The sequence below is a fragment of the Cyphellophora europaea genome, assembly GCF_000365145.1.
Source record: "Cyphellophora europaea CBS 101466 unplaced genomic scaffold supercont1.10, whole genome shotgun sequence".
NCBI classification, from domain to species: Eukaryota; Fungi; Ascomycota; class Eurotiomycetes; order Chaetothyriales; family Cyphellophoraceae; genus Cyphellophora; species Cyphellophora europaea.
Window position 1 is genome coordinate 529,807 of NW_008481798.1, and position 21,452 is coordinate 551,258.

Genomic DNA, 21,452 nt, shown 5'->3' on the forward strand with positions numbered 1-21,452 from the left:
CGTGTTAACCACACCCACACCTACCCACACACACGACATCTCCTCCTCCTCCTCCTCCTCCTCCTCCTGCTGTCTTTCCCAGCGTCACCTCTCCTCCAACTGAACCTTCAAACCCTGCTGGTCCAACACCCACTTGTTCTTGACCGTCCACTCTCCGCGCCCCACAAACTCCAGACGGAACCGCAGCAGCACGGCGGGAACGACCTTGAACAGCTCCAGCATGGCGATGTTCTTGCCTAGGCAGCTGCGCTTGCCGGCGCCGAAGACTAGGAGGGCGTGGTCCATGCGCTTGAGGTTGGCTTCTTGCTCGTCGCTGTCGTCGTTGCTGTTGCTGTTGTCGTTGATGCTAGAGGAAGAAGAAAGGGAGGGTTTAGAGGAGAGCCAGCGCTCTGGCCGCCAGGCTTCCGGGTCTGGGCCGAAGATAGAGGGGTCGCGGTGTTGGACGTAGGGGTTTATGCCGACTATGGTGTTGGGCTGGAGGTTGATGGTGGAGGTGGAGGACGGCTTGGAGAGAGTGAGACCCTCGGGCGGGACGACGCGCTCGAGGGGCAGGGAGAGTGCAGGGTTGAGGCGCAGGGCTTCGCGAATGCAGGCGGAGAGGTAGCGGAGCTGCTGAGTTTCGTGGTAGGTTGGGGTCGGGGTGGAGAGATTGCCTCCTTCGTGAGCCGAGTCGAGTTCTTGGAGGAGAATGGAGAGCGAGGTCGGGTGCGTAAGGAGGTAGTAGAAGATGGCTTTGAGTGTGGATGCTATGGTGTCGGAGCCGGCGTTGATGTTCATGAATAGATAGCTGAGCAGTTTGGCGTCGGTGGTGAGGTCAGGCTCGTCGGTGTCTTTGCGGGCCTGGAGGAAGCGCGACAGGAAGTCGGGCTTGTTGCGGATCAAGTCTTCTTTCTGGGCTTTGTCTTCCTCGAGAGATGCAAGGCGCTCTTGGAGCAGCTTTTGAGCGAATACCAGTATGGGACTCGAGACGGACTTGCGGAAGTATTTTATGTAAAGAGGATTCTTACCGAGGAGCTCGTCCAACATCGGCATCTGGCCTAGAACTGAGAAGTATCGAAAATTGGATCCGATAGCAGAGATGATTCCATCCACATCCTGATTGTGCTCGATGAAGCCCAGGCGCTTGGAGAAGGTGAGCTCACCAATAACGTCGAAGGCGAAGTACTGCAAGTACTGTCCAAAGTCACAGATATTGTCTGTTCTCGCATACCGGTCCGACAAGTTGTGGAGGAACACCCGTATCGTGCTGTCAACCAAAGGCTCATATTCGACGAGTGTGGACAGGGAATAGGCGTGAGCGACAACACGCTTCGTCCTGGCATGATCGCTTTCGTCGGTCATGGCCACGAGGGAAGCAGTGCGTTTGCCATTGACGATGTTCTGGAAGACAGAGTAGTAGTTACTCTTCTTGAATCCCTTCCCGATGCCGTAGATCTGAGGAACGTAGGAGACTCCTTGTATGGACACCACGTCTGGTCCGAGACGTACAAATGGGCCATAACGCTCGTGGAGCTTGGTTTGGTCTTCGTGGGGTGAGCACAAGAGCACTGAGAAGAAACGGTAGAGGTTTGTGAAACGGGCAAGGAACGGTCCGGGTACAGAGCTAGGGACAAGGGTATAGTTGCGAAAGACGATTAGCAGCAGTAGAACGGGAAGGATGTAGCCCATGAGAGGAAGCAGCATCTTGGACTTGCCGTTGACATTGGTCGATTATTCCGGTGCAGTCGAGGGTCAGCCGATGTCTCCATGGATATAAATGCAACGCATGCTGGGGCGTCGGTGGTCGATGAAGACGTCGACATAGTGTTTCTCAATTCCGTGGCAGAGTATATTTTCCCCATTGGCAAGAGCCATTAAACCCGCCCGCAACCGAGGTGATTGGCCGATACCCAGCGGTCGATATGAGGCAGCCCGTGTGTGGAGAGCAGGCGGTTCGAACCTGGATGCTCGGGGCGGAAGCTTTCCGCACGCGTGGCTCTAGCATGTTCGAGCGACAAGTGCTGCAAATGGCTCGGTGTAAATGATAGATAGAGAAAGCCCAGGCGAGCTGTTGCGGTCAACAATGTCTAGATTACACGACTGTCTCTGCAGTGACGCCTTTTTACGCACCTCGGTGTCGCCTTGTTCTTGGCATACGCGCCTTCTTGCCTCGTTCATCCTCAGCTTCCAAACCAAAATACCTTGCCTACACTTGAGGCATCATCTGCGCATCGCCCGATCGCTGCTTCTTGAGACTTGGATCATTTTATCCTGAAGGCACGTGCCATCCCATTACAAGTCTAGCCTCCATCCTAGCTCCTTGCTGTTCGTTTGCAGGTTCATCAAGCGCTGGTTGCCTAAAAGCAACGTCATCTCAGTGTCATGTGTCGTTCAAACTCGGCATATGCAAGCCACACGCTCCTCTGCCCAAGCGTGGTGCTCGTCAACTCACGGCTCAACCTAATTAGCGCACTCGTGATTTAGTCTTTCCAATCCCAAACCTGCTTCAAGAAAGCCTGCATGTTGACCTTTTTGTTCTTCATTTCGGCCATCCAAGGATGTTCCAACATTCTCCACGGAGTCGCTCGTCTGGGCGGTTCCTTCTCCAAGCAGCACTCGATGAAGTACTTGAAGCCGTCAGACCATTTGATCTGATTTTGGGGCTCGTCCTTCAGTTTGGGAATATCCTGGGCCACGATGTAGGTGAGTAGATCAATTAGACCCGCTCTTGGCTGCATTTCAGTGCCATCGGCTGGGAACGGAAATCGATGCTGTGCAACCTCGAGTAGCGTGACACCTAGTGACCATACGTCGGATGTGATGGTGTACGACTGTCCCTGAATGCGTTCAGGCGCCATGTAGTATGACGTGCCGATGAAGGTGTTGGCATCACCCTTAGTGCCGAATTCGCCGGACACACCGAAGTCACACAGCTTGACCTGCCCTTGTCGATTGAGCAAGATATTCGATGGCTTGATGTCTAAGATCTGTTAGCAAACGTCTCCAACCCAGAGGAGTCGGGCTTACCTCTATGGATGATCTTGCGGTCGTTGAGGTAGGTCAGACCATGTAGGACACCTTCCGCCACTTTACCCAGGACCTTCTCGCCAGTCCTACCACCGAGCTTCTTGACCTCACGATAGACCGAGTCGAGACTGCCGCCCTCGCAGAATTCCATTGCTATTGAAATCGTGCTGGAAGACCTGTCCATAAACGTTCCGTAGTACTGGCAGATGTAGGGCGACGCACAGTTCTTGTTGAACTTAAGCTCGCGGAAAATCTGTCTCTTAATATCCGGATCTGGCGAAGTAGTAATGATCTTGGAGTCGTTAGCTGATGGTAATCCATGGCAAGAGATCGCCCTACCTTTAATGCAAAAACCGTGGCGCCATCTTCGAGTTTGCACCGTGTTACAGCGCCGCCAGCGCCTTCTCCTAATGAGCCAAGCTCAATGATCTTCTTCTGTTCGCTGGCGGCAGCCCAGCCGTCGTCATCGAGATCGTCAACATCCAGCGGCCTGCCCTTCTCCAGGGAGAGCTTCTCGAAGTCGATTGAGATACCACCCATGCTCCCTTCTCGTTCCATGCCTGTACCGCCAATACCGGCCTCCGAGTACACCGAGCTGATGGCGGAGCTAGGGTCAGGCGTGCCAGACTTCTGCCCAATCCCGCCAAGGTCAAGTGAGAGCTTGGAGTATGTGGACGACGATGCAGAGCCTGGCACACTGTTGTGAAAGCTGTCTGATCGCGACCGTGACGCGTCAGTCGATATGCTGAGAGGCTGGACGTGTGGCCTGAGATTAGAGCCTCCTTCTTGGTGAACCTGGCCGTGTCCGCCCATGGGTGTTGCGAGGGATAATTTGGGAGGGCCTCCCTGCGCAGCCAGGCTGAATTTTGGGACTGCGTCGGCAGGCTGACCATCGCCAGTCACGGGCCGTTGCGAAGGTGATGGTGGAATACCCAGTGTAAGTTTTGGTGTTCGGGAACCACTCTGGCTGCGGCCACCGGGCTGCGGAGCACGCAGAAGGGGAACGGGAGAGGACATGGTGAGGTGGGGCTATGTTTTGTTTCTGTATAGCAGCGGGGAAGCTGTCGTTGGACTCTCAAGTCGTCGAATGGTTCGAAGAGGCACTGAGGAAATGTATAGTGTAGTTACTTGTCCTCCTCTGGCACTCGACGTATAGTTTGTCATGCGGGAGGAGGACCGCGATGGACGGTACTGTGGGGCACGTGGTGGGACAGCAGTTCGAGTGGACTGACAAATGGCTGTTTATAATACTATAGAGATGAAGGTAGTTGGCGACAGATTGTTCGAGAAGATGCAGCTGGAGCGGATGTGAAAAGGACGTAAAGGCAGTTGACGTCGATTGCTGACCACAGCGTCGAGTGGGTTCAGGCTGGTCGGGACATTGCCTGATGGCTGTTGGCGCTTAACTGAAACTTGGCCCTCGCTTCCCGCCGCGGAGCTGCGACCAGTGGCCACTCAGCTTTACCCAGTCATCAACGCCGGGTGCTTTGAGCCACGACGCGCAATTTCTGAGTCTCTGACTGGCACAAAGAACGGAAGCAAAGGCACAGCTCCCGGCTGGGCTGGTGACTTTGTCTGTTCAGCCGTTGGAGCTCCTTCATCATGCTGCAGATAGCATGCTGACTACAAACAGTAATTGCCTTGGGCCTAGGCCAGCCCCATCACCTGGCCTCCAACTACCTATTCGATTCGCTTCCCCAAGCTCAGCGCCAGCTCGAACGATTATTCCTCTTCGCCCTCTATCGGCCTTTCGCGTTGATGTTCAGCTATACGGCACACCCATTAGGCTGCGGCAGCTGATGGTGCTGGTTCAACCAAGCAGCTCGTGGTCAGTGGGGTCGAGACCTTTTGACAGGGTACGAGGAGCGGGACCCATCCACCGCCATTCTCTTCACCGGTTTCCCCAGGCTCTGCATCGTGCCAGCACTAAAGAGACGGTGAAGCGAGGAGTCCCTGTGTTCTATTTGAATCGCCCAACGCTGCCCCGCTCGGAGTCGCATGTTACTCGAACATGTGTTCAATCGAATGGCGCGTGCCTCTTTCAACCTAACGGATATAGGGGCGTTGGCCGCAGCAAGCACGTTCGGCTGCATAGCAGTCGTGAAGGTGAGTCTCAGTCGGATGGCCATGTATACCTCGACACCAAGCCATGACTCCTCTGCCCATTCCTTCAATCAAGTGATTCACAGACATGGTATGTATTCCTCTGCTGTGTCTGAGACGCGCTGCTGCGGTCGTTTGGCAGCCGCCTCATTCGACGCTCGCACCTTGAACCGACCTACATGACCATCCGGAAATTGAGGCTACTGCTGATCTTGGACACGTATGGTCAAACGCCCAAGCTTCCACCGGGCGACGTTCTGATCCATGCTGGCGACATCACTGTACAAGACACGCACAAAGAACTGCCCAAGTCCATCGACGGGTTGGAGAAAGCAAATTTCGCGGTAAAGATAGTCGTGGCTGGTAGTCACGAAAAGGCTTGATCCGGACCTGATTGCGAAGCACGGCAGCCTGTCAGGTATTACGCCCTCTGACACCGACGAATTCCTGAAGGTGTTGAAGTCTTCCCCGACCATTCGGTATCTTCAGCATGCGTATGTCAGCATCAGTGTTCCGACCGCAGATGGGTTGAGGTAACTCCCAAGGTCTTCGGCTCTCGTATTCGACTGGGAGAGGGTATCGAGCCTTCTCGTACCGGCGTGGAGATGGCGTGAACATGTGGCCCGCTATTCCCCACGATGTTGATATCGTGGTTACGCATCCCCGTGCCCACACCTACCTGGATATTTCTACTTTCGATGGACCAGTGGGCTGCCCGCCCTTGGCAGATGCGCTCTGTCAAATACGTCCCAGACTGCTGGTCTGCGGGCACATTCATGAAGCAAGAGGTGTCTAGTTGGTGGATTGGCAGAAGCCGAGTCCATTCGACAGAATCCAATTCACCGATCCATCGGAAAACAACAAAACGCAGTTCCGCGTCGACCTCTCCGGTGGGGGGAGGCAATCTATGCTGCATGCAGCAAAGCAGAACGCGCAGACTTCATCATGAATGCGTCTTTTGTCACTCACGGTGGCCACGACTCACAACCGAAGGGCAAGCTGTACCACAAACCTATTGTGGTTGATCTCGACTTGCCTGTAGTCGGTAACGGCCGGGAAGCATGAGGATGAAATCATCCAATCGACGTTCAAACAGAGTTTGTCATTCTTGACACGGCGTGCGAACCTGACTGTAACGATCGATTCACCATCTTCACTCGTGACTGTTTCCGGACCGGTTGGCCGCAAACTTGCCAGACTACGAAGCATCGGAGTGGCCCGCTGGGTTATGTATCGCATCTTGCAGGATAAAGTCTCATTTAGTGCATCGCACTGGGGGCCTGGAGTGCTACTCAGTCACCCCATCGAGCATGGTGTGCATTGAGTCGTGGCCAGCAATATCTCCAAAGTGCCCGAATTCGCCGTCCAGGCTGCAGTCAAAAACAGGCTCCGCGACTTCCGTGGCAACCTTGAACTTACTGGTCTTTTATCTGCAATTCCAAGTGGGTGCTAGGATGAGAGCCTTAGCTTTGATTGGGTTGGACATCGCCGTGCTTCGGTAACAGAATTTTCGCCACGTATTGGGCGATTGGGCAGAGGTTCGTGATGTTTCTGCCGTTCGGTAGAACTACTCGAAACTGGCTGTCTGATTTTCTTCTTCGTTGCATCCGTTTTGTCGAAGTTGTAGACAAGGTTTTTCGTTGGTACGAAGGCGAATCTGCCATGCTAGCGTAATTGCTACGAGGTCAGACTCATGCCATTGGCAGCAGAAGTGTCTTGAAGCACCTTGCAGGCATGTGACCCATCACTCAAGGTTTGATGGAGAATGGAGCGAGATGTGTGCCCGCGCCGTAGATTGGGCAGCGCTGCAGCTCTGCTTGATATACGGCTGTTCCATAACCACCAACCAGTGCTCAACGAGGTTGAGGTCAGCATCACAGATGCGGGGTCATGAGGCACCATACCTCTGCATCATCGGGCAGACTCGAGTTGCCTGAGATCACGAAGCGGGCGCGCGTTGCGATAACATCTTGTTTCAGGCGACTGGTGGTCTAACGTGGGATGGTGGAATTGGGAGGAGGGCCGATGGCCACCTGATTATCGATAAATACCCGGCCCTGCTGTCCTGAACCTGGTGCGCGGGGAACAATAGGAAGGGCATGGAGCGGACCGCGCGGGCGTGGCTGGGCCTATGGTTAGTAGTCTATTGCGGCCACAAGCCGAGACCTAAAATGCATTGGTCGTTGGGTGCCGAAGCATCCTACACCTTGGGGCGTGCTGAGCCCACACTGGCTCATCGTTGAGGGCGCCAGGCATCGATGTTGACCGTCGCGACGAGTGTGGACATGCTGGATCCTCATCACCAGGAACCAGTTGCTGAGCTGCGCCGCTGACTAGCTACTCGCGGAAACCCGTCTTGAGAGTCCGAGTGGAGTGCTACGAGTCGATTTATGCAGGAGAGCATTCTGTGATAGGTAGCGCTGGAGCATTTTCATTTTCGTTGTCCGCTCCAAGCATCACCAGATGGCGAAGCAGATATTCGTGGGGGCGATGTGGTTAGTCAACGGACATGGCCTTTCTACAACGCATCGATCGACCTGCCAGATACCAGTCGCAACCAAAGTCGGTCTTGTGGTCTGAGACGGTGAAGGGGGAAATGGTCTCCTGGTGGGCCATGCCACCCGCTGCTGCTGAGCAACCAGCTCGCCTGTACCTCAGTCTTTCGCTCGTGCATCATAAGCCTGACCGCTAATGCAGCACTGGCTCTGCTCGACCTCTTATTCGGGCGTCTTGGCCCTGCCGTGTGACCCTGCTTTGACTGTTTGTCCAGATCAGGGGGGGAGGATACATCGTCCAGCCTCGCTGTCGCCTGCTGCTGTGATAGCAATGGTGAATGGCGAGGCCAGTCCTTGGGCAGGCAGTCGCCGGCAGGGTCAAGGTTACACGCTCTGAACTTCGCCTGAGGTTAAGCCAAACGGAGCGTTTCTGGCCGCTGATCCAGGAACGGGGGCGTAAGCCAGACTCTGCACAGCCTCTCAGCAAATGACGCCACGACGGGAGCCAGGGCGTGGAGGGGTCTGGTCGGCATACCCTTGGGTGTTGGCTCGGGACAACCCCCAGACCAGTTTGTAGCGTGGCCAAACTGCATAGCGATCAACTTTCTCAGCACATGATGGCCACGCTCCTCGCCTCCATTCTTCTTCCATCCCCTAAACCCCTCTGTAAACCATCGTACACCAACTTCCCGACTTTGTTTCTTTCCCTCTATTTCATCTTGGCCGCTGTTGATCGGACGGCCACTGAGGCAATTAACTCTCGGTTACATAAGCCTTAATCGGGCATTGGCACTGCTGCACAGACCATCGCGCTCTCAACCAGAGATCGAGCCGTCGGCGACCTCCAGTACTCAGCATTCCGCCTTCAATACGTCAGTGGCATCACGAGTCTAGCATCCGCATTCACTCCATTCTCTATCAGCCCACGGCTGGAATTGTTAATCTTTACTTCGACAACTGTCCGCTCAACCCCGGAAACCATCATGGCCGCATTATCCACATGTTGAAACTGACCGCCTCGGGACCCCATAACATACTTCCGTAACCGCTTCTCTTACCTACCATATCCTCCTTCAAGCCTCTCTTCAACTTGACCTATTGTACGATCATGTCTTCTCCCATACCGCCGGACCCGTACGAGGCCCTCGGTGTGGCCAAGGATGCAGACATTGCCGCCATCAGATCAGCACATCGAAAGCTTGTCCTGAAGCATCATCCAGATCGCATCCAAGACCCAGCCCTCAAAGAGAAAGGCAAAGACGCCTTCCAGAAAATCCAGCAGGCCTACGAGATACTTAGCGAGCCCAGCAAACGTGCTCGATACGATGACCAGATCAGATTGGCCACCCTGCGGAAGGAGGCAATGATGCGAGATGGGCCAACTACTACTCGATCCCAGACCTACCCGATGAGGCCTGCACCACCTCGCGAGGATTTTCAACGAGAATTCAGCACGGAAGATGGCGCCTTTTACGAAACTCGAAAACCCCGCCACGAAGACGTCGGTGCCAGCCGTGACCGGTTTGAAGAGCCACTGCGAACCAATTCAAGAAAACACCAGGATTACGATCGAGCAGCTTCCGCTAAGAAGGCCACCGAGAAAGAGCGTTCTGGGAAGAGTGCAAATTGGAGCAAGGTTCAGAACATTGTTAATGCGGGTGTCCGCTTGAAGAAGGACGCCGAAAAGTCACGAAGTAGCAAGACCAAGGAAGGCAAGGATCGCGAGAGGCGCAGCGAGAGGAGTGAGAAAGACAACCGTTATCGCCAGCCCTACTTCAGCGAGGACAGTGATTCTGATACGGCGACTCATGTTACTTCCTCCACCATCAAACCTTCGAGACCCTCTCCCCGTGCAGCGCCTTCAAGCAACACTCGACCTTCAACAGCCACTAGGCGACCTGTGCATGACGACGAGAGTGAGGGAAGCGACCACTCTCGCTCGAAATGGGAGAGCAACTTCGACAAAACATTGGGATATCTGGAAAAAGCTGCAGCTGGCGCAGGAAAGCGTCCACCCTTTGCACGCCACGAGTCAGGTTCCTACTGGAGTAGCACCCGGCGCAGTGGTAGTGACAGCGACCGCCGGCCAACACCAACCAAAGCTAGACGCAGTTATGAAGAGGACCCTCGACGACCTCCAATGCCCACGCAGAACTCTGCTCCGAGTGGCTTAAAGGCCAGAGTCGAGGAACGAATTCCAAAGCCAGAGAGACGGTCTGGAGGTTCTGCTTCGTATTCGCCGCGCGACCGAGACGACTACCGGAAAGAGATGCCCAGCTTTTCACGCTCTCAAACAATGCCTAGCCCACGCCCCTCCAGCAAGAAGGACGCTGCCCCCAAGGCTTCATCAAACTTGAAACATACCGAGACGCACGACTCAGGTTACGGTAGCAGTTCGAGTCCTCACACACCCGACCCTCGCGAGGAAAGTCCAACGACCCGGACAACCAAATCTCGATACCAGATCGTAGATCCGGCGGAGAGTGACGACGATCGAGCCACTCGTATCTATAAGATGCATGAAGATGATGTCGATCGCCGCAGGAGGTATGCTAGTCCTGAGCCAGTCAACGAGAAGCGCCGCCCAGAACCGTCTCGCATCAACACTGTACACGGACACACTCGGTCTAAAGGCAGCCGTGACTCTCCTGTCGAGCCCAAGATCCGTCGTTCCGAGTCGGACAGGCATTACAACAGTAGCCGGGAGAAGCTCTATGGCGAGGTGGATGAGCCTTTGGAGAGAGAGCCACGAGCTTACAAATATGGCTCCGGCGAGAAGACGAACGTGCGTTCGCCTCGAGAGCCTACTTCCTCTCGCCACGACGATGTGCGAAGCCGCGATTCGGCGCCAGGGTCGAGATTTCAGGCTGATGTACGAGGCTCCAGAAGGCCCTCAGTCTACTAGTCATGGACTCCTGAACTTGAAGTCGCATCATCGTCTCTGCACGTGCTGGTGTTATTACCTTCCTTTACTCAACCACTATGTTTTCGGTACATCTCTCGCTTGGACTGAGACTTCTCTAGGCTCAATCTCTCAACTTTTGTTGCAGGTGAGGACGGGTCCTTCGGCGGTCGATCAGATCTGGGGAGACGGACGACGGGTATGAGTGACGGGACACTTTGCAGACCTGATCGGTCGGCAACTTACCTGAAGCTGCGCATGAACACTGGAACGAGGGCAGCCCACCGTTCTTTTCATGCGATGTAATGTATTTGAACGATGATGACGAGGTTACGAACATACAAGACATTAGCACAATATCAATTCATCCAGCAGTAGTCAATGGGACCCAGTTGCTGGGACCCAGTGTAGTGAGGAGACGTACCAGTAGATGACGCCAAGGCCAATCTCAGCATCGTGAGCAAGCGAGCAGTTGGGCGAATCAGCGCCAGCGGCCACACTCGAATCCGGAGGTCTAACTGTAGGTGTGCTCAAGTACACAGAACAGTTATTTGTAGAGTTCATCGTTTGTCGCGTTCTGTTAAGCGGCGAGTTGGGTGCACAGCGTTGAATTTGCAGCGACGTCTTCGTGTTCTGACCTACTGTATTCCTCCCACGCCGGTTACCCGACATCTTGCATCCCAGAACTATCCCGCTTCGCTCCTATACCCCTGCGCGGCGTCGAGGCTCCGATTCTGTGGCCTGCAGCCCCTCTTGACTTTGCGCTCCTTCAGCAGGGAACAAGACTCTGTCCGGCTTTCACTGAACTTCTACAGCCACAACTGCTCCGATCGTGGATCTCCCAGCGTTGTTGTCGGTCAAGACGCCTATGGCGCTCGCGATTAGGCGTTCTGCATAGCGAAGATATTCTATGCTCGGAGAGCAAATCGGCCAGCGCATCGACAGGAGGCAATGAATGAAAATAGGATCGGGGTAGTGAACGGAGCACGAGCGACAGACTCCTCACCTAACGTGGGAAATCCAGAGGTATGTCCCCACCCCAACTCCGTAACTGCATGACATCCGAACGGACAGCTGACTATGCCTAAGAATACTGTTTCTAACAAAGCATCCCGTCCATCGTCGAAGCGTAACAACTCGGCCGGTAGCTCGCGAACGCCATTGTCCAGCGTGACACCCAATCAAAGAGGAACCAATGACCAAGGCATGAACGGTCGACCTCCCCATAGTAGAGGCGAGGAGCTGGGCCAGCAGAATAATAGTGTCAGCAAGATTGGCAGCGAATCCGACAGTCCCATCGATCTCTACCAGAACAGCAACAAGCTCAAGCCAAAACACGCCAATTACGACAATGAGATTCCCGAGAATATGTACAAGCCGCGGGATGAGGACCCTGAGGGCTGGATCCATAGAGACAAGTTGGCAAAGATCGAAAGTGAGGAGCTTCAGGCCGCCGGGATACATCTTGCTTCCGCCAGACGAGGTCAGAGTAAGAACGGGCGCAGAGATACGAGCAGAGGACGAAGAAGCGAGGAGAGTTCACATAGCGCCACCAATGAGCGCAGGGATGAAAAGAAACCGCGGCTCGCTGAACCTGTCCAGGAGGAAGGAGACGATGAGCGTGTGAATTGGGACTTTCGATCTGCGGAAGAGATTGCCCAAGATGCGGCAGCTGGTAATCTCTATTCGCAGCCGGCTTTGAGAAAGTCTGGCTCGCGAATACCAGTCATGACGAGCAGCCCTCACCCTATCCCACCTGAACGTCTAGATCGGGAGACGCCTCTGCCTCGGAAGCGGACGATGAGCAATAGCATGAGTCCTGACGACAGTTTGGGAGTCAGCAGAACGCGCATGAGGAGGGGTAGCACTGGCAGCCAAGATGGCCTGGAAGGTGCAATTACGCCCACACCGAAGCCCGGCTCTCACCCAGGCAGCAAACCGGCATCTCCAACTAAGAAGGATAAGGCGACCCCTGGTGCGCTTGCTTCGAATTCACGAAAGACGACTCCTTCTTCAATACGCAAGCCATCTGGACCTGTCAAGAATGGTCCACTCTCGCCGTCAGGCAGCACATCTCAACGTCCAGGAACAAGAAGTGGAGAGCTGGATAGACCCAAGACGGCGGTCAACCGACCAGAGGGTGACCCTCCCTGGCTTGCCACCATGTACAAGCCAGATCCCCGTCTCCCGCCGGATCAGCAAATCATCCCTACACATGCCAGACGACAACAGCAGCAAATGTGGGCAGATGACGGTTCAGTTCCTAAGACTTATGACCGAGACTTTACTCCGTTGGCGGTGCACCAGCCGGAGGAATTGGCAAAGGGAACTTCGCCCACGCTGGCTTCCCCAGTACCGGAATCTGAAAAGCCGCAAGAAAACTCCTGGCCCCTTCGACAAATGAACAGCGTGCGTAGCACTGCCAGTGGAAGGCCGGGAACGAGTGGCAGCACCACCGGAGGCTACAGCACCATGCCTAAGGTTCAGCCATCCCCCGTTATTCAGCAGAGTCCACGCATCGGAGGTATGGCCAGCCCCCACCTGGGAGTCGCGCCTTCGAGACTACAGGTTCAGAGGCCGCCTGACGACGAAAAGGACGACGGCACTGTGAAGAAGGGGTGTGGGTGCTGCATCGTTATGTAGGGCATTGCATCCCACAGTGCACATTTCTACTTATTTTGTTCTTAAGCTCCAGGAGGCGTTAGGGTCTACAATTCGGCCGTTTCATTTGTGTTCTGATAGCGACTTTAGCGACCACACTGTTTCTGACGGGGGGGTGTATATGCGGCGGCAGAGTCTTCGAATGTCGACGTTGGCGACGCAGGCAGGCTTTATGTCTATTAGGATGCCTTGCCGAGATGGAGGAGGCTTTGAAAGAAGACGATTCACTCTTTGGACAAGCGGCTTTCTGGAAAGCGCTCAGCTCCTCTAGCCAGGGGGAGAAGCACTAAGAATACATACGACGTACATATTGATCCTCGGGCGATACTGATTGATGTTCTCCAGTTGAGGTCAAACGCCCACCTGATCGTTGTCAGCGCGCTCCATGATGCTACAATGGTCCAGGCGAGCTAAGATTGAATGTAAGGTCAGCCTCGGCCCCTCCGCCGGGGCGAGGGCAGATATGATGCAATCCAGCTCACCATGTCTGACCCTTCGTTGACAAATCTTCGAGCCAATTGCCCTCGACATCAAATAGACGCTGCTTCGTAATCTCTTCCTTGATCCTCCATTTCACCGTCCGCACACCTATACATATCGATCGATTCAACTGCCCACCGTGGCTTTCATATTCAATCCAATCAAAGCCGTCCTCAGTCGCACTTTCACATCAACATCACCCGCAGCCATGTCTGAAGCAAAGTCCAAGGCGCAACAGATCATCAACGACAACAGCGTGGTTGTCTTCAGCAAGAGTTACTGTCCATACTGCCGCGCCACCAAGTCGCTGCTCGACGAGAGGAAGGCCAAGTACTACAAGATCGAGTTGGACCAAGTTGGTATGTGTACATCTCTGTCGGCAACAAGATAGGCAGTGACTAACGGAAAGATGCAGACGACGGCGCTGCCCTGCAAGACGCGCTTGAAGAGATCACTGGCCAGCGCAGTGTGCCCAACATCTTCATTGCTCAGGAGCATATCGGTGGCAACAGCGAGCTGCAGGCGAAGAAGAGCCAGCTTGATGACATGCTCAAGTCAGCCCATGCTATCTAAGTACGAGACATGGCGTGGTTGAAGTCTGCAGTGAACAGCGATACGTGCATGGGAGCCGGTGGATAGATGGTGGCACTGGCAGGCCGTAAATGGCCGTCAGATCAATTGATGACATGGGGATAACCACTCCTGCTACAATGAACAATGCAGTAGAAAAATGCAATACCGATGACAACCCTCTGCGCTACTTCCACAACATAACCGTGTTCCTGAGACTGTTCGTCGCTCTATGGCACCGAGCCATCTGGTAGCGGCGGGCGGTCTCCTGTGCTCCATGTTCTGCAGCTGTCTCCCACACCATGCGCGCGGGGTTCGCCCAAGAGCGGACGACTAAAGGTACCCGCGCGTGGCCAGCACAAAGATAGTGTAGCCAGAGAATACTAAGTCGCTCGCTTCGACACAGCATCTCTCTCACCGCTCATAGCGATAGCTGCGGTGGTTCAAGGTCCGGCCCAAACTTGCCGAAGTGCTTGATAAGAAAGGGCGGCGCATCTGGTAGCCGCGACGGCGTAGGCGATCTTGGCTGGCTCTTGCCTAAGAGAACCAGAGTCTGTCGTCTCATTGGCGCACTGACTCTGAAGCATCATCTACACCTCCTACAACCTTCGTCTCAAGTCTTCGCTCCCCTGTCGCCGGCCACGAAGTTTCAAGAGTTTCGAGCTTTCATCTCAAACACCACAAGCTGCTCAACTGTCTCCCCACGACGCAACATCGTCCGAACTGCCTCGCCCGAGCCTTCTCCTTAGCACTACTCCATCCGTCTGTCAATCCTGTCACTCCACGGAATCGACCCTTTCTCAAGTCTTCCTGCGTCGAGCTATCAACCGTACACGCCTCTGTACCACCTCGATCCTGTCGTGTGCTGCCACAACACTTCACATTCGCCTTTCTATTCCGCTCGATTCTTGTCGCAGCGGCGCTCGACTGCTTGCTCCGTCGCTTCGATACCTGGGTGTCGATACGCGCTTGCCGTCATCCTACGACCGTACACCGATCCCCTGCAACTCCCGCAGAGCGCTACACATAAGCCGACGCAATGGCCGGTCAAGCAACTCAGTCCATAAAATGCGTCGTGACAGGTGACGGTGCTGTTGGCAAGACTTGTCTACTCATTTCATACACCACCAATGCCTTTCCAGGGGAATACATCCCGACCGTTTTCGACAACTATTCGGCTAGTGTCATGGTCGATGGCAGGCCAGTCTCGCTAGGTCTGTGGGATACAGCTGGACAGGAGGATTACGACAGATTGCGCCCGCTCTCTTACCCCCAGACCGATGTCTTTTTGATTTGCTTCTCCATCGTCTCCCCACCCAGTTTTGACAACGTCAAGGCCAAGGTGCGTTTGAGAGCTCCGCCTTCCACACCCTACTGACTGTGTTAGTGGCACCCTGAGATCGAGCATCACGCGCCGGGCGTTCCCATAATCCTAGTTGGTACCAAGCTGGATCTGCGAGAAGACCGCGGAACTGCCGAGGGCCTTCGGGCCAAGAAAATGGAGCCTGTCTCCTACGAGCAAGCTCTTGCCGTTGCTCGCGAGATCAGAGCTGTCAAGTACCTTGAGTGCTCAGCGCTTACTCAGAGGAATCTCAAGAGTGTGTTTGACGAGGCTATCAGGTTTGTTTCCCATGAAGAGTTGCACCACGCTCTGCGATGCTAATATGGCGGTTCAGAGCCGTCCTTAACCCGCGTCCGACGCCATCAAACAAGAAAAAGAGCAAATGCACCATCCTATAAAGAGAATCCTTTAATGAACATCGATAGCGATATTTCGCCTCTTAGCCACCGAGACGCACAGAAAAGAAGCAGAAGATACCAGTGAAAGAGGTGGACCTTCACTGATGCAAGGGAAATGCAATGGATATAGACTACCACACACGCTTCACCGCTTCGACCCAGCAGATGGGCCTCATCAGCATCTTCTCTCATTTTGGTTCGGCGCTGCGGGATTGGGCGAATTCTCATCCAAGTTGCGGTCTTTACCAGTGGCTGCGCCACGCGATTCGAGGCGGCGACGGGTTCAAGCTTGCGACATCTGGAATATGTCTGCCAAACCATTCCGCAGCGGAATAGAGGCGTGCAATTTGAGGTTGCTGCACTTTCATGGCGTTTCCTCTGCCTGTTTTGATGATGGATTTATTATGGGCGAGACAGCAGACTTAAGACAATATGCGAAAACGTTCGCATCCGACGCGGCGTCTCTGGATTCTCCCTCTTTTACTTGGTGATATGTATCCTGCTGCTGCGGTGCCGTCAACACCGTGCTCGTATTGGACCGCCAAGCATGTGCATTATTCACTGCCTGCATACCGCATATCAGTTGAGGCAACGACCATGCAACATCGTGCCAGTCTAGTCCGTAAAGTCTGCTCCTCGCATATGCATTCGCGCGCAAGTGCTTGTCGACGGTACTACCCAGCAGATCAAGCCCTCTCGTGACAAGCCGAAGCGCCAGACGGGGAACGAACGTTCACCCTGGCACCCTCCTCATCCTGCTAGGATGCACATTCCCCCTATCCTCCGCACCCTCAGCGTTCGCACCGCTGGCCACGCCCGGCGCCGGCGCGTCCTTCCGCTTCTTGTCCCTGTCCTCCGCCTCGCGCTTATGCAGGCGTTCGCGCTCTTCAGCCAGCTTCGCATTCTTAGCCTGGATCTTATTGCGTCGGTCCTGGCCCTTGCCGCCGCCGCCGGCCGTTAGCTCCACGTTGATGCGTCGCGTCTTGTCTGCGCGTGATTTCTGCCATTGCGGCTGCGTGTCTTGCTTGGGCAGGGCGGATTCGTCGATTTCGGTGGGGGCTCTGCTACGGCTTTTGCTTTGCTGCTTTTCGTCGCCGTTGGTATCGGTGGAAGGGGCGTGTAGGTGTGCGTCTGGATCGAAGAGACTATGGTGGTAGAGCTTGAGGCAGGTTTTCATGCGGTCGTAGGATGTGAACTCTAGGAAGGCGGTGCCGCGGGATTTGTGCGTCTTGCGGTCCGTGAGATGCCGTACGGTGAAGGGCTGTAGGGCGCGGAAGTGGTGGTCAATCGAGGGGGTGGTGGTAGTATAGGGTAGGTTGCCTATGAAGAGGATGAAGCGGTGGGCTGTGTCTTTCGACGGCGCTGTAGTCGTGTCTTCCATGCGCGTTTCCTCGCTCTGTGTGGGTTCGACTTTAGAGGCTTTGACTTTGGATTTTTTGCTGACTTGAGAGGCGGCGACAGCTGGGGATTTGGGGGGCTTTGAAGCAGCAGAGGGCTGGTCGTTCAGAGAGACGAAATCATTATTACTCGAGAAGTGGTCTGCGTTGGTGGAAGGCTGCTGGTCGGGAATGAGCTCCTCCGTCGCATCAGGTATATGCGAAGATCGTTCGGGCTTCTCCTTTTGTTGCTTGTCCTTCTTCTTAGACCGTCGCTCAGACTTTGCCTGTCGAGCTGCGGCACGTGCCTGCGGGTGAGTTTTGTTACTGTCGTCTATTGCGGAGTCGAGAACACGAGTCTTGCGAGGGCCATCATCGCCAGTGCCGCTGGTGGGGTTGTCGTTTTGGCTGCGCTTGCGTTTAGACATGATGCCGGCTAGTCTATAGATCCGGGGGCTCGGAAGGTGGTGCTGTGGACAGGTTTAGGGTGTTGCCTGAGCAGGCAATCGATTTATTTCGAAGGGGATAAAATGATCTGCAGTGAATTTTGTGCTGGACTCAGCCGCCTGCGGCCGGGATCCGGGGGCTGCCCCGATGACGCACCGGGGCCTTCAGAGCCAAGGTTTCAGTTGCAACGAACCTCGCCCGGGGCATCCACCACTTCTTTCTCGAGAGGGAGCCTCGATGGGATAGCAGCAGCTCCACCATAAAGCAGGCTACCACGTTGCTCGATACTATATTGTGTTGTTGCCGATCTGTTCATGTTGGTGTCTTGGTAGCCATCGTGCCGGGTGTCATTGCAGGTGCTTTTCTTGTCCATCGAGGGCCACTGAGCATGGAACACCACTGATGCTCTGTGACCTAACCTCCTCCTCCTCCTCCGAAAGCCGATTCATACACAACTAGCACCGCGTCTTGCCCGCTGCAGTCGTCTACAATCTGTCCGCGCGCTAGCCCGTCAGAAGAACTACACTATGGCGGTCTACGCCTCCAATGCCTCCTCTCGTGCCGGCGGTCCGTTCACCTCCAACGCACCGCCTGGCCTTTCTCAACCTGCCGCTCCAGCCGGCACCTTTCTGCCAGGTACCAAGGTCCAAGTCGGCACGCACCGTGTGGTCATCGACCGCTACCTCTCGGAGGGTGGTTTCGCACTTGTCTACGTCGTGCAGCTGCCACGGCCTGTAGATGGAAACGACAAGGCCGTACTTAAGCGAGTGGCCGTGCCGGATAAGGACCATTTGGCAAATATGCGCACCGAGGTCGAGACGATGAAGAGGTTGAGGGGTCACAAGCACATTGTCAAGTATATTGATAGCCACGCCAGCCAGCTCAAGGGTGGGGGTTATGAGGTGTTCTTGTTAATGGAGTTTTGCCAGGGTGGAGGATTAATTGATTTCATGAACACACGGCTGCAGAATCGCTTGACGGAGCCGGAGATTCTAAAGATCTTTACAGATATCGCGGAAGGCGTGGCGGCGATGCATTATCTGAAGCCGGTGCTACTGCACAGAGACCTGAAGGTGGAGAATGTGTTAATCGGTGTGGGAGCCGGAGGAAGAAGGACTTTCAAGTTGTGTGATTTTGGAAGCGCAGCGCAACCGCGGCCGCCCGCGGCGAATGCTAACGAGGCGAGATTGATTGAAGATGATATTCAGAGGCACACGACCATGCAGTACCGAAGCCCGGAAATGATCGACGTGTACAGGAAGATTCCGATTGACGAAAAGAGCGACATATGGGCGCTGGGGGTATTTCTCTACAAGCTTTGTTATTATACGACGCCTTTCGAGGAAGTGGGCCAGTCAGCCATTCTCAACGCCAAATTCAAATATCCGGCCTATCCCAGATTCTCGGATCAGCTCAAGTTGATAATTGCAACGATGCTAAGGGAGAAACCTGGGGATAGACCGAATATCTATCAGGTGCTCCAAAAGGCATGTCAGCTGGACGGACGGGAGCTGCCTGTGAGAGATATTTACGCGCACAGAAGCCAGTCCGAGGGCAGGAAAGACCAGGTGTTGCCGGCCTCGCCGAACAGCTCGCAGTCACGTGTGGGAGCGACACTGTCTCCTCCAGCAGCAAGTCAAAAACAAGAGATCCCTGACATTGCCCCCATGCGGCGAGGGAGGCCTACGAAGCCGGTCTCGCACCATGGCTCGGCAAAGCCTAGCCCTTCGCCACTGAGGATGGTTGATCAAGGCCAGGCACAATCTGACCCGTTCGCTGCATTGGATGGTGGCAAGCATGGTGCTGCCGATGAGCTCTCGTCCAAGTTCCCGACACTGGACGAATTCTCGTTGATGACTGACGGCCGGCAGAAATTCGCTTTCGATGCCGGACCAGATAGGAAATCTCAGGATGCGGACCCAGCCTTGTCGCAACGAGTGACCAACGCACTGGCAGATCAAGCATTTGCGAGAGCACCCAGCCCAACCAAGCCTGCAAAGCCTGCAGTGGTGGACAAACCTGCGACAATGCCAAAATCTTCGACATTGCTGGAGAAGACGCGGTCGAGAGAGCAAAGGGAGCCTCAAGCGAAACCCACTGCCCCACCGGTCGTGCCACAGAAGTCCGCCATGATCTCCACCGGCACAATGACATCTCCATCACCCCCCTCTGGCGCTGTCAAACCAGCCCTGGATCGTCCCGTGTGGAGAGTTCCATCTCACGATCCCATTGCGGCCGCGGCGGCAAGACCGGCCAGTACGGGGCAGACAGTCGCTAAGACTCAGGCAGCTGAACCTCCGGGAATGGAACAGTCCCGCTTAGCACGTCTCCTCCAGCAGGATGCCTCTGTTTCACAGCCGGCCTTGCTAGATCATACTCCAAGGTCGCCAACATCCTCTCGCCCGTCCCTTGAGGGCGGTCGACCAGATCCGAAAGAGATCGATTTGGGCTTATCCAGATCGAAGTCACTGGATATCAGAAAGCGACCGGTGACTGTTAATATGGGTACACGACCCACGCACATCAAAGATAAGAGCATTAAGCAGCACGACTATGAGGCCAACTTTGTCAGTGCTGAGCCGGAGGCCGAAGATGCAGCCACTGGGTCTGATATGAACATTGCTTCCGATATGGACTGGTTGAGGGCAAGAGAAGAGGAGGAACGCGAACGAAGAGGACATCATAAGAGACTCAGCAGCGGCTCTAAACATGGGAAACGCACCAGTCTGCCTCATATGGCGCTGACGGGGACTAAGCACATCCTGACCGGCCGCTTTGGGGATGCTTTCAAGAAATTTGAAGGAGGACATGGCAGTCCCACGTCGGAACATCACCCCCACCATTCGCCTTCCATAGATGCCCATAAAGGCTTACCGGCGATACCAGGTTCTGAGGCTACAGATCTAAGTGACGACCGAGCCCCGCTCGACGAGACAGAGGATTTGTCCCCTGAGATGCGCCGGGAGCTCGAGAAAAGGCAACTCGAAGCAGAAGAGAATCGGGTGGCGCAGGCCGCAGCTGCGTATCGACAACGCGTGACATCTCGGGGTGGTGCAGGCGGCGGCATTGGAGGTGTGAATCGCGCCGCAACGATACAAAGCAAGGTCCAGTCTCTGATCTCCGAGAACAACAAACCGGCGGCGAAGACGGCGACTGGTTATGGCCGGTATACAAATGAAGTCCTACCGCAGGGGGCACATCCTGAGCACATTCCGTCGAATCAAGCAGCCGGGATGAAAACGTCGAACAGCGTGCCAGTGCAGAGCAAGCCCATATCAGCACCTGCATCGGCTGTGAACCTAGCTGCCCAGAATACCCGCACACCAAGACCAACAGCACCTCCAAAACCGCAGGTTCTCCGGAACGCGCAGATTATCACGGATACACCGACGAGTCAAGCACAACCTGGCGACGCGATCAGCCCAGACGACTGGGAACGGAAGTTCAATCAAAGGTACCCAAGTCTATCAGGGCTGGAAATGGTGGAGACGGACATAGAGTCGTCTAAAGCACCCGTAGCCAAGGTCAGAGAGGTGTAGACTATATAGATGCATCACCATCGATGACTTGTCATTTCATTGCTCTTGGCGCACCGTGAGGACAAAGGGAAAGGGCCAGCTGCAGTCAGGCAGGAACCGCAGCAGCAGCGGCAACGGCAAGGCAGGCGCGACT

General features: G+C 55.0%; 9 protein-coding genes across 9 annotated transcripts; 6 read left to right on the top strand and 3 right to left on the bottom strand.

The window, feature by feature from the left end:
• Window positions 1–84: 84 nt before the first annotated feature.
• HMPREF1541_09297 (uncharacterized protein) lies at window positions 85–1,683 on the bottom strand (the record flags this gene model as incomplete). Its single annotated transcript, XM_008713971.1, has 1 exon — window positions 85–1,683. One exon carries the CDS (start codon window positions 1,681–1,683, stop codon window positions 85–87), a length of 1,599 nt encoding a protein of 532 aa, XP_008712193.1.
• A 776-nt stretch (window positions 1,684–2,459) lies between these two features.
• HMPREF1541_09298 (uncharacterized protein) lies at window positions 2,460–4,023 on the bottom strand (the record flags this gene model as incomplete). Its single annotated transcript, XM_008713972.1, has 3 exons — window positions 2,460–2,959; window positions 3,007–3,298; window positions 3,346–4,023. The coding sequence occupies 3 exons, from the start codon at window positions 4,021–4,023 to the stop codon at window positions 2,460–2,462; spliced, it is 1,470 nt and encodes a 489-aa protein (XP_008712194.1).
• Window positions 4,024–5,288: 1,265 nt separating this feature from the next.
• HMPREF1541_09299 (uncharacterized protein) lies at window positions 5,289–5,492 on the top strand (the record flags this gene model as incomplete). Its single annotated transcript, XM_008713973.1, has 1 exon — window positions 5,289–5,492. One exon carries the CDS (start codon window positions 5,289–5,291, stop codon window positions 5,490–5,492), a length of 204 nt encoding a protein of 67 aa, XP_008712195.1.
• Window positions 5,493–8,712: 3,220 nt separating this feature from the next.
• On the top strand, window positions 8,713–10,509 carry HMPREF1541_09300 (uncharacterized protein; the record flags this gene model as incomplete). Its single annotated transcript, XM_008713974.1, has 1 exon — window positions 8,713–10,509. One exon carries the CDS (start codon window positions 8,713–8,715, stop codon window positions 10,507–10,509), a length of 1,797 nt encoding a protein of 598 aa, XP_008712196.1.
• Window positions 10,510–11,586: 1,077 nt separating this feature from the next.
• HMPREF1541_09301 (uncharacterized protein) lies at window positions 11,587–13,149 on the top strand (the record flags this gene model as incomplete). Its single annotated transcript, XM_008713975.1, has 1 exon — window positions 11,587–13,149. One exon carries the CDS (start codon window positions 11,587–11,589, stop codon window positions 13,147–13,149), a length of 1,563 nt encoding a protein of 520 aa, XP_008712197.1.
• Window positions 13,150–13,855: 706 nt separating this feature from the next.
• Window positions 13,856–14,220, top strand: HMPREF1541_09302 (glutaredoxin; the record flags this gene model as incomplete). Its single annotated transcript, XM_008713976.1, has 2 exons — window positions 13,856–14,006; window positions 14,063–14,220. 2 exons carry the CDS (start codon window positions 13,856–13,858, stop codon window positions 14,218–14,220), a joined length of 309 nt encoding a protein of 102 aa, XP_008712198.1.
• Window positions 14,221–15,256: 1,036 nt separating this feature from the next.
• HMPREF1541_09303 (uncharacterized protein) lies at window positions 15,257–15,957 on the top strand (the record flags this gene model as incomplete). Its single annotated transcript, XM_008713977.1, has 3 exons — window positions 15,257–15,559; window positions 15,605–15,837; window positions 15,894–15,957. 3 exons carry the CDS (start codon window positions 15,257–15,259, stop codon window positions 15,955–15,957), a joined length of 600 nt encoding a protein of 199 aa, XP_008712199.1.
• Window positions 15,958–16,690: 733 nt separating this feature from the next.
• Window positions 16,691–17,761, bottom strand: HMPREF1541_09304 (uncharacterized protein; the record flags this gene model as incomplete). The annotated part of the gene is made up of 1 exon (XM_008713978.1): window positions 16,691–17,761. One exon carries the CDS (start codon window positions 17,759–17,761, stop codon window positions 16,691–16,693), a length of 1,071 nt encoding a protein of 356 aa, XP_008712200.1.
• Window positions 17,762–18,307: 546 nt separating this feature from the next.
• On the top strand, window positions 18,308–21,319 carry HMPREF1541_09305 (uncharacterized protein; the record flags this gene model as incomplete). Its single annotated transcript, XM_008713979.1, has 1 exon — window positions 18,308–21,319. The coding sequence occupies one exon, from the start codon at window positions 18,308–18,310 to the stop codon at window positions 21,317–21,319; it is 3,012 nt and encodes a 1,003-aa protein (XP_008712201.1).
• Window positions 21,320–21,452: the final 133 nt, after the last annotated feature.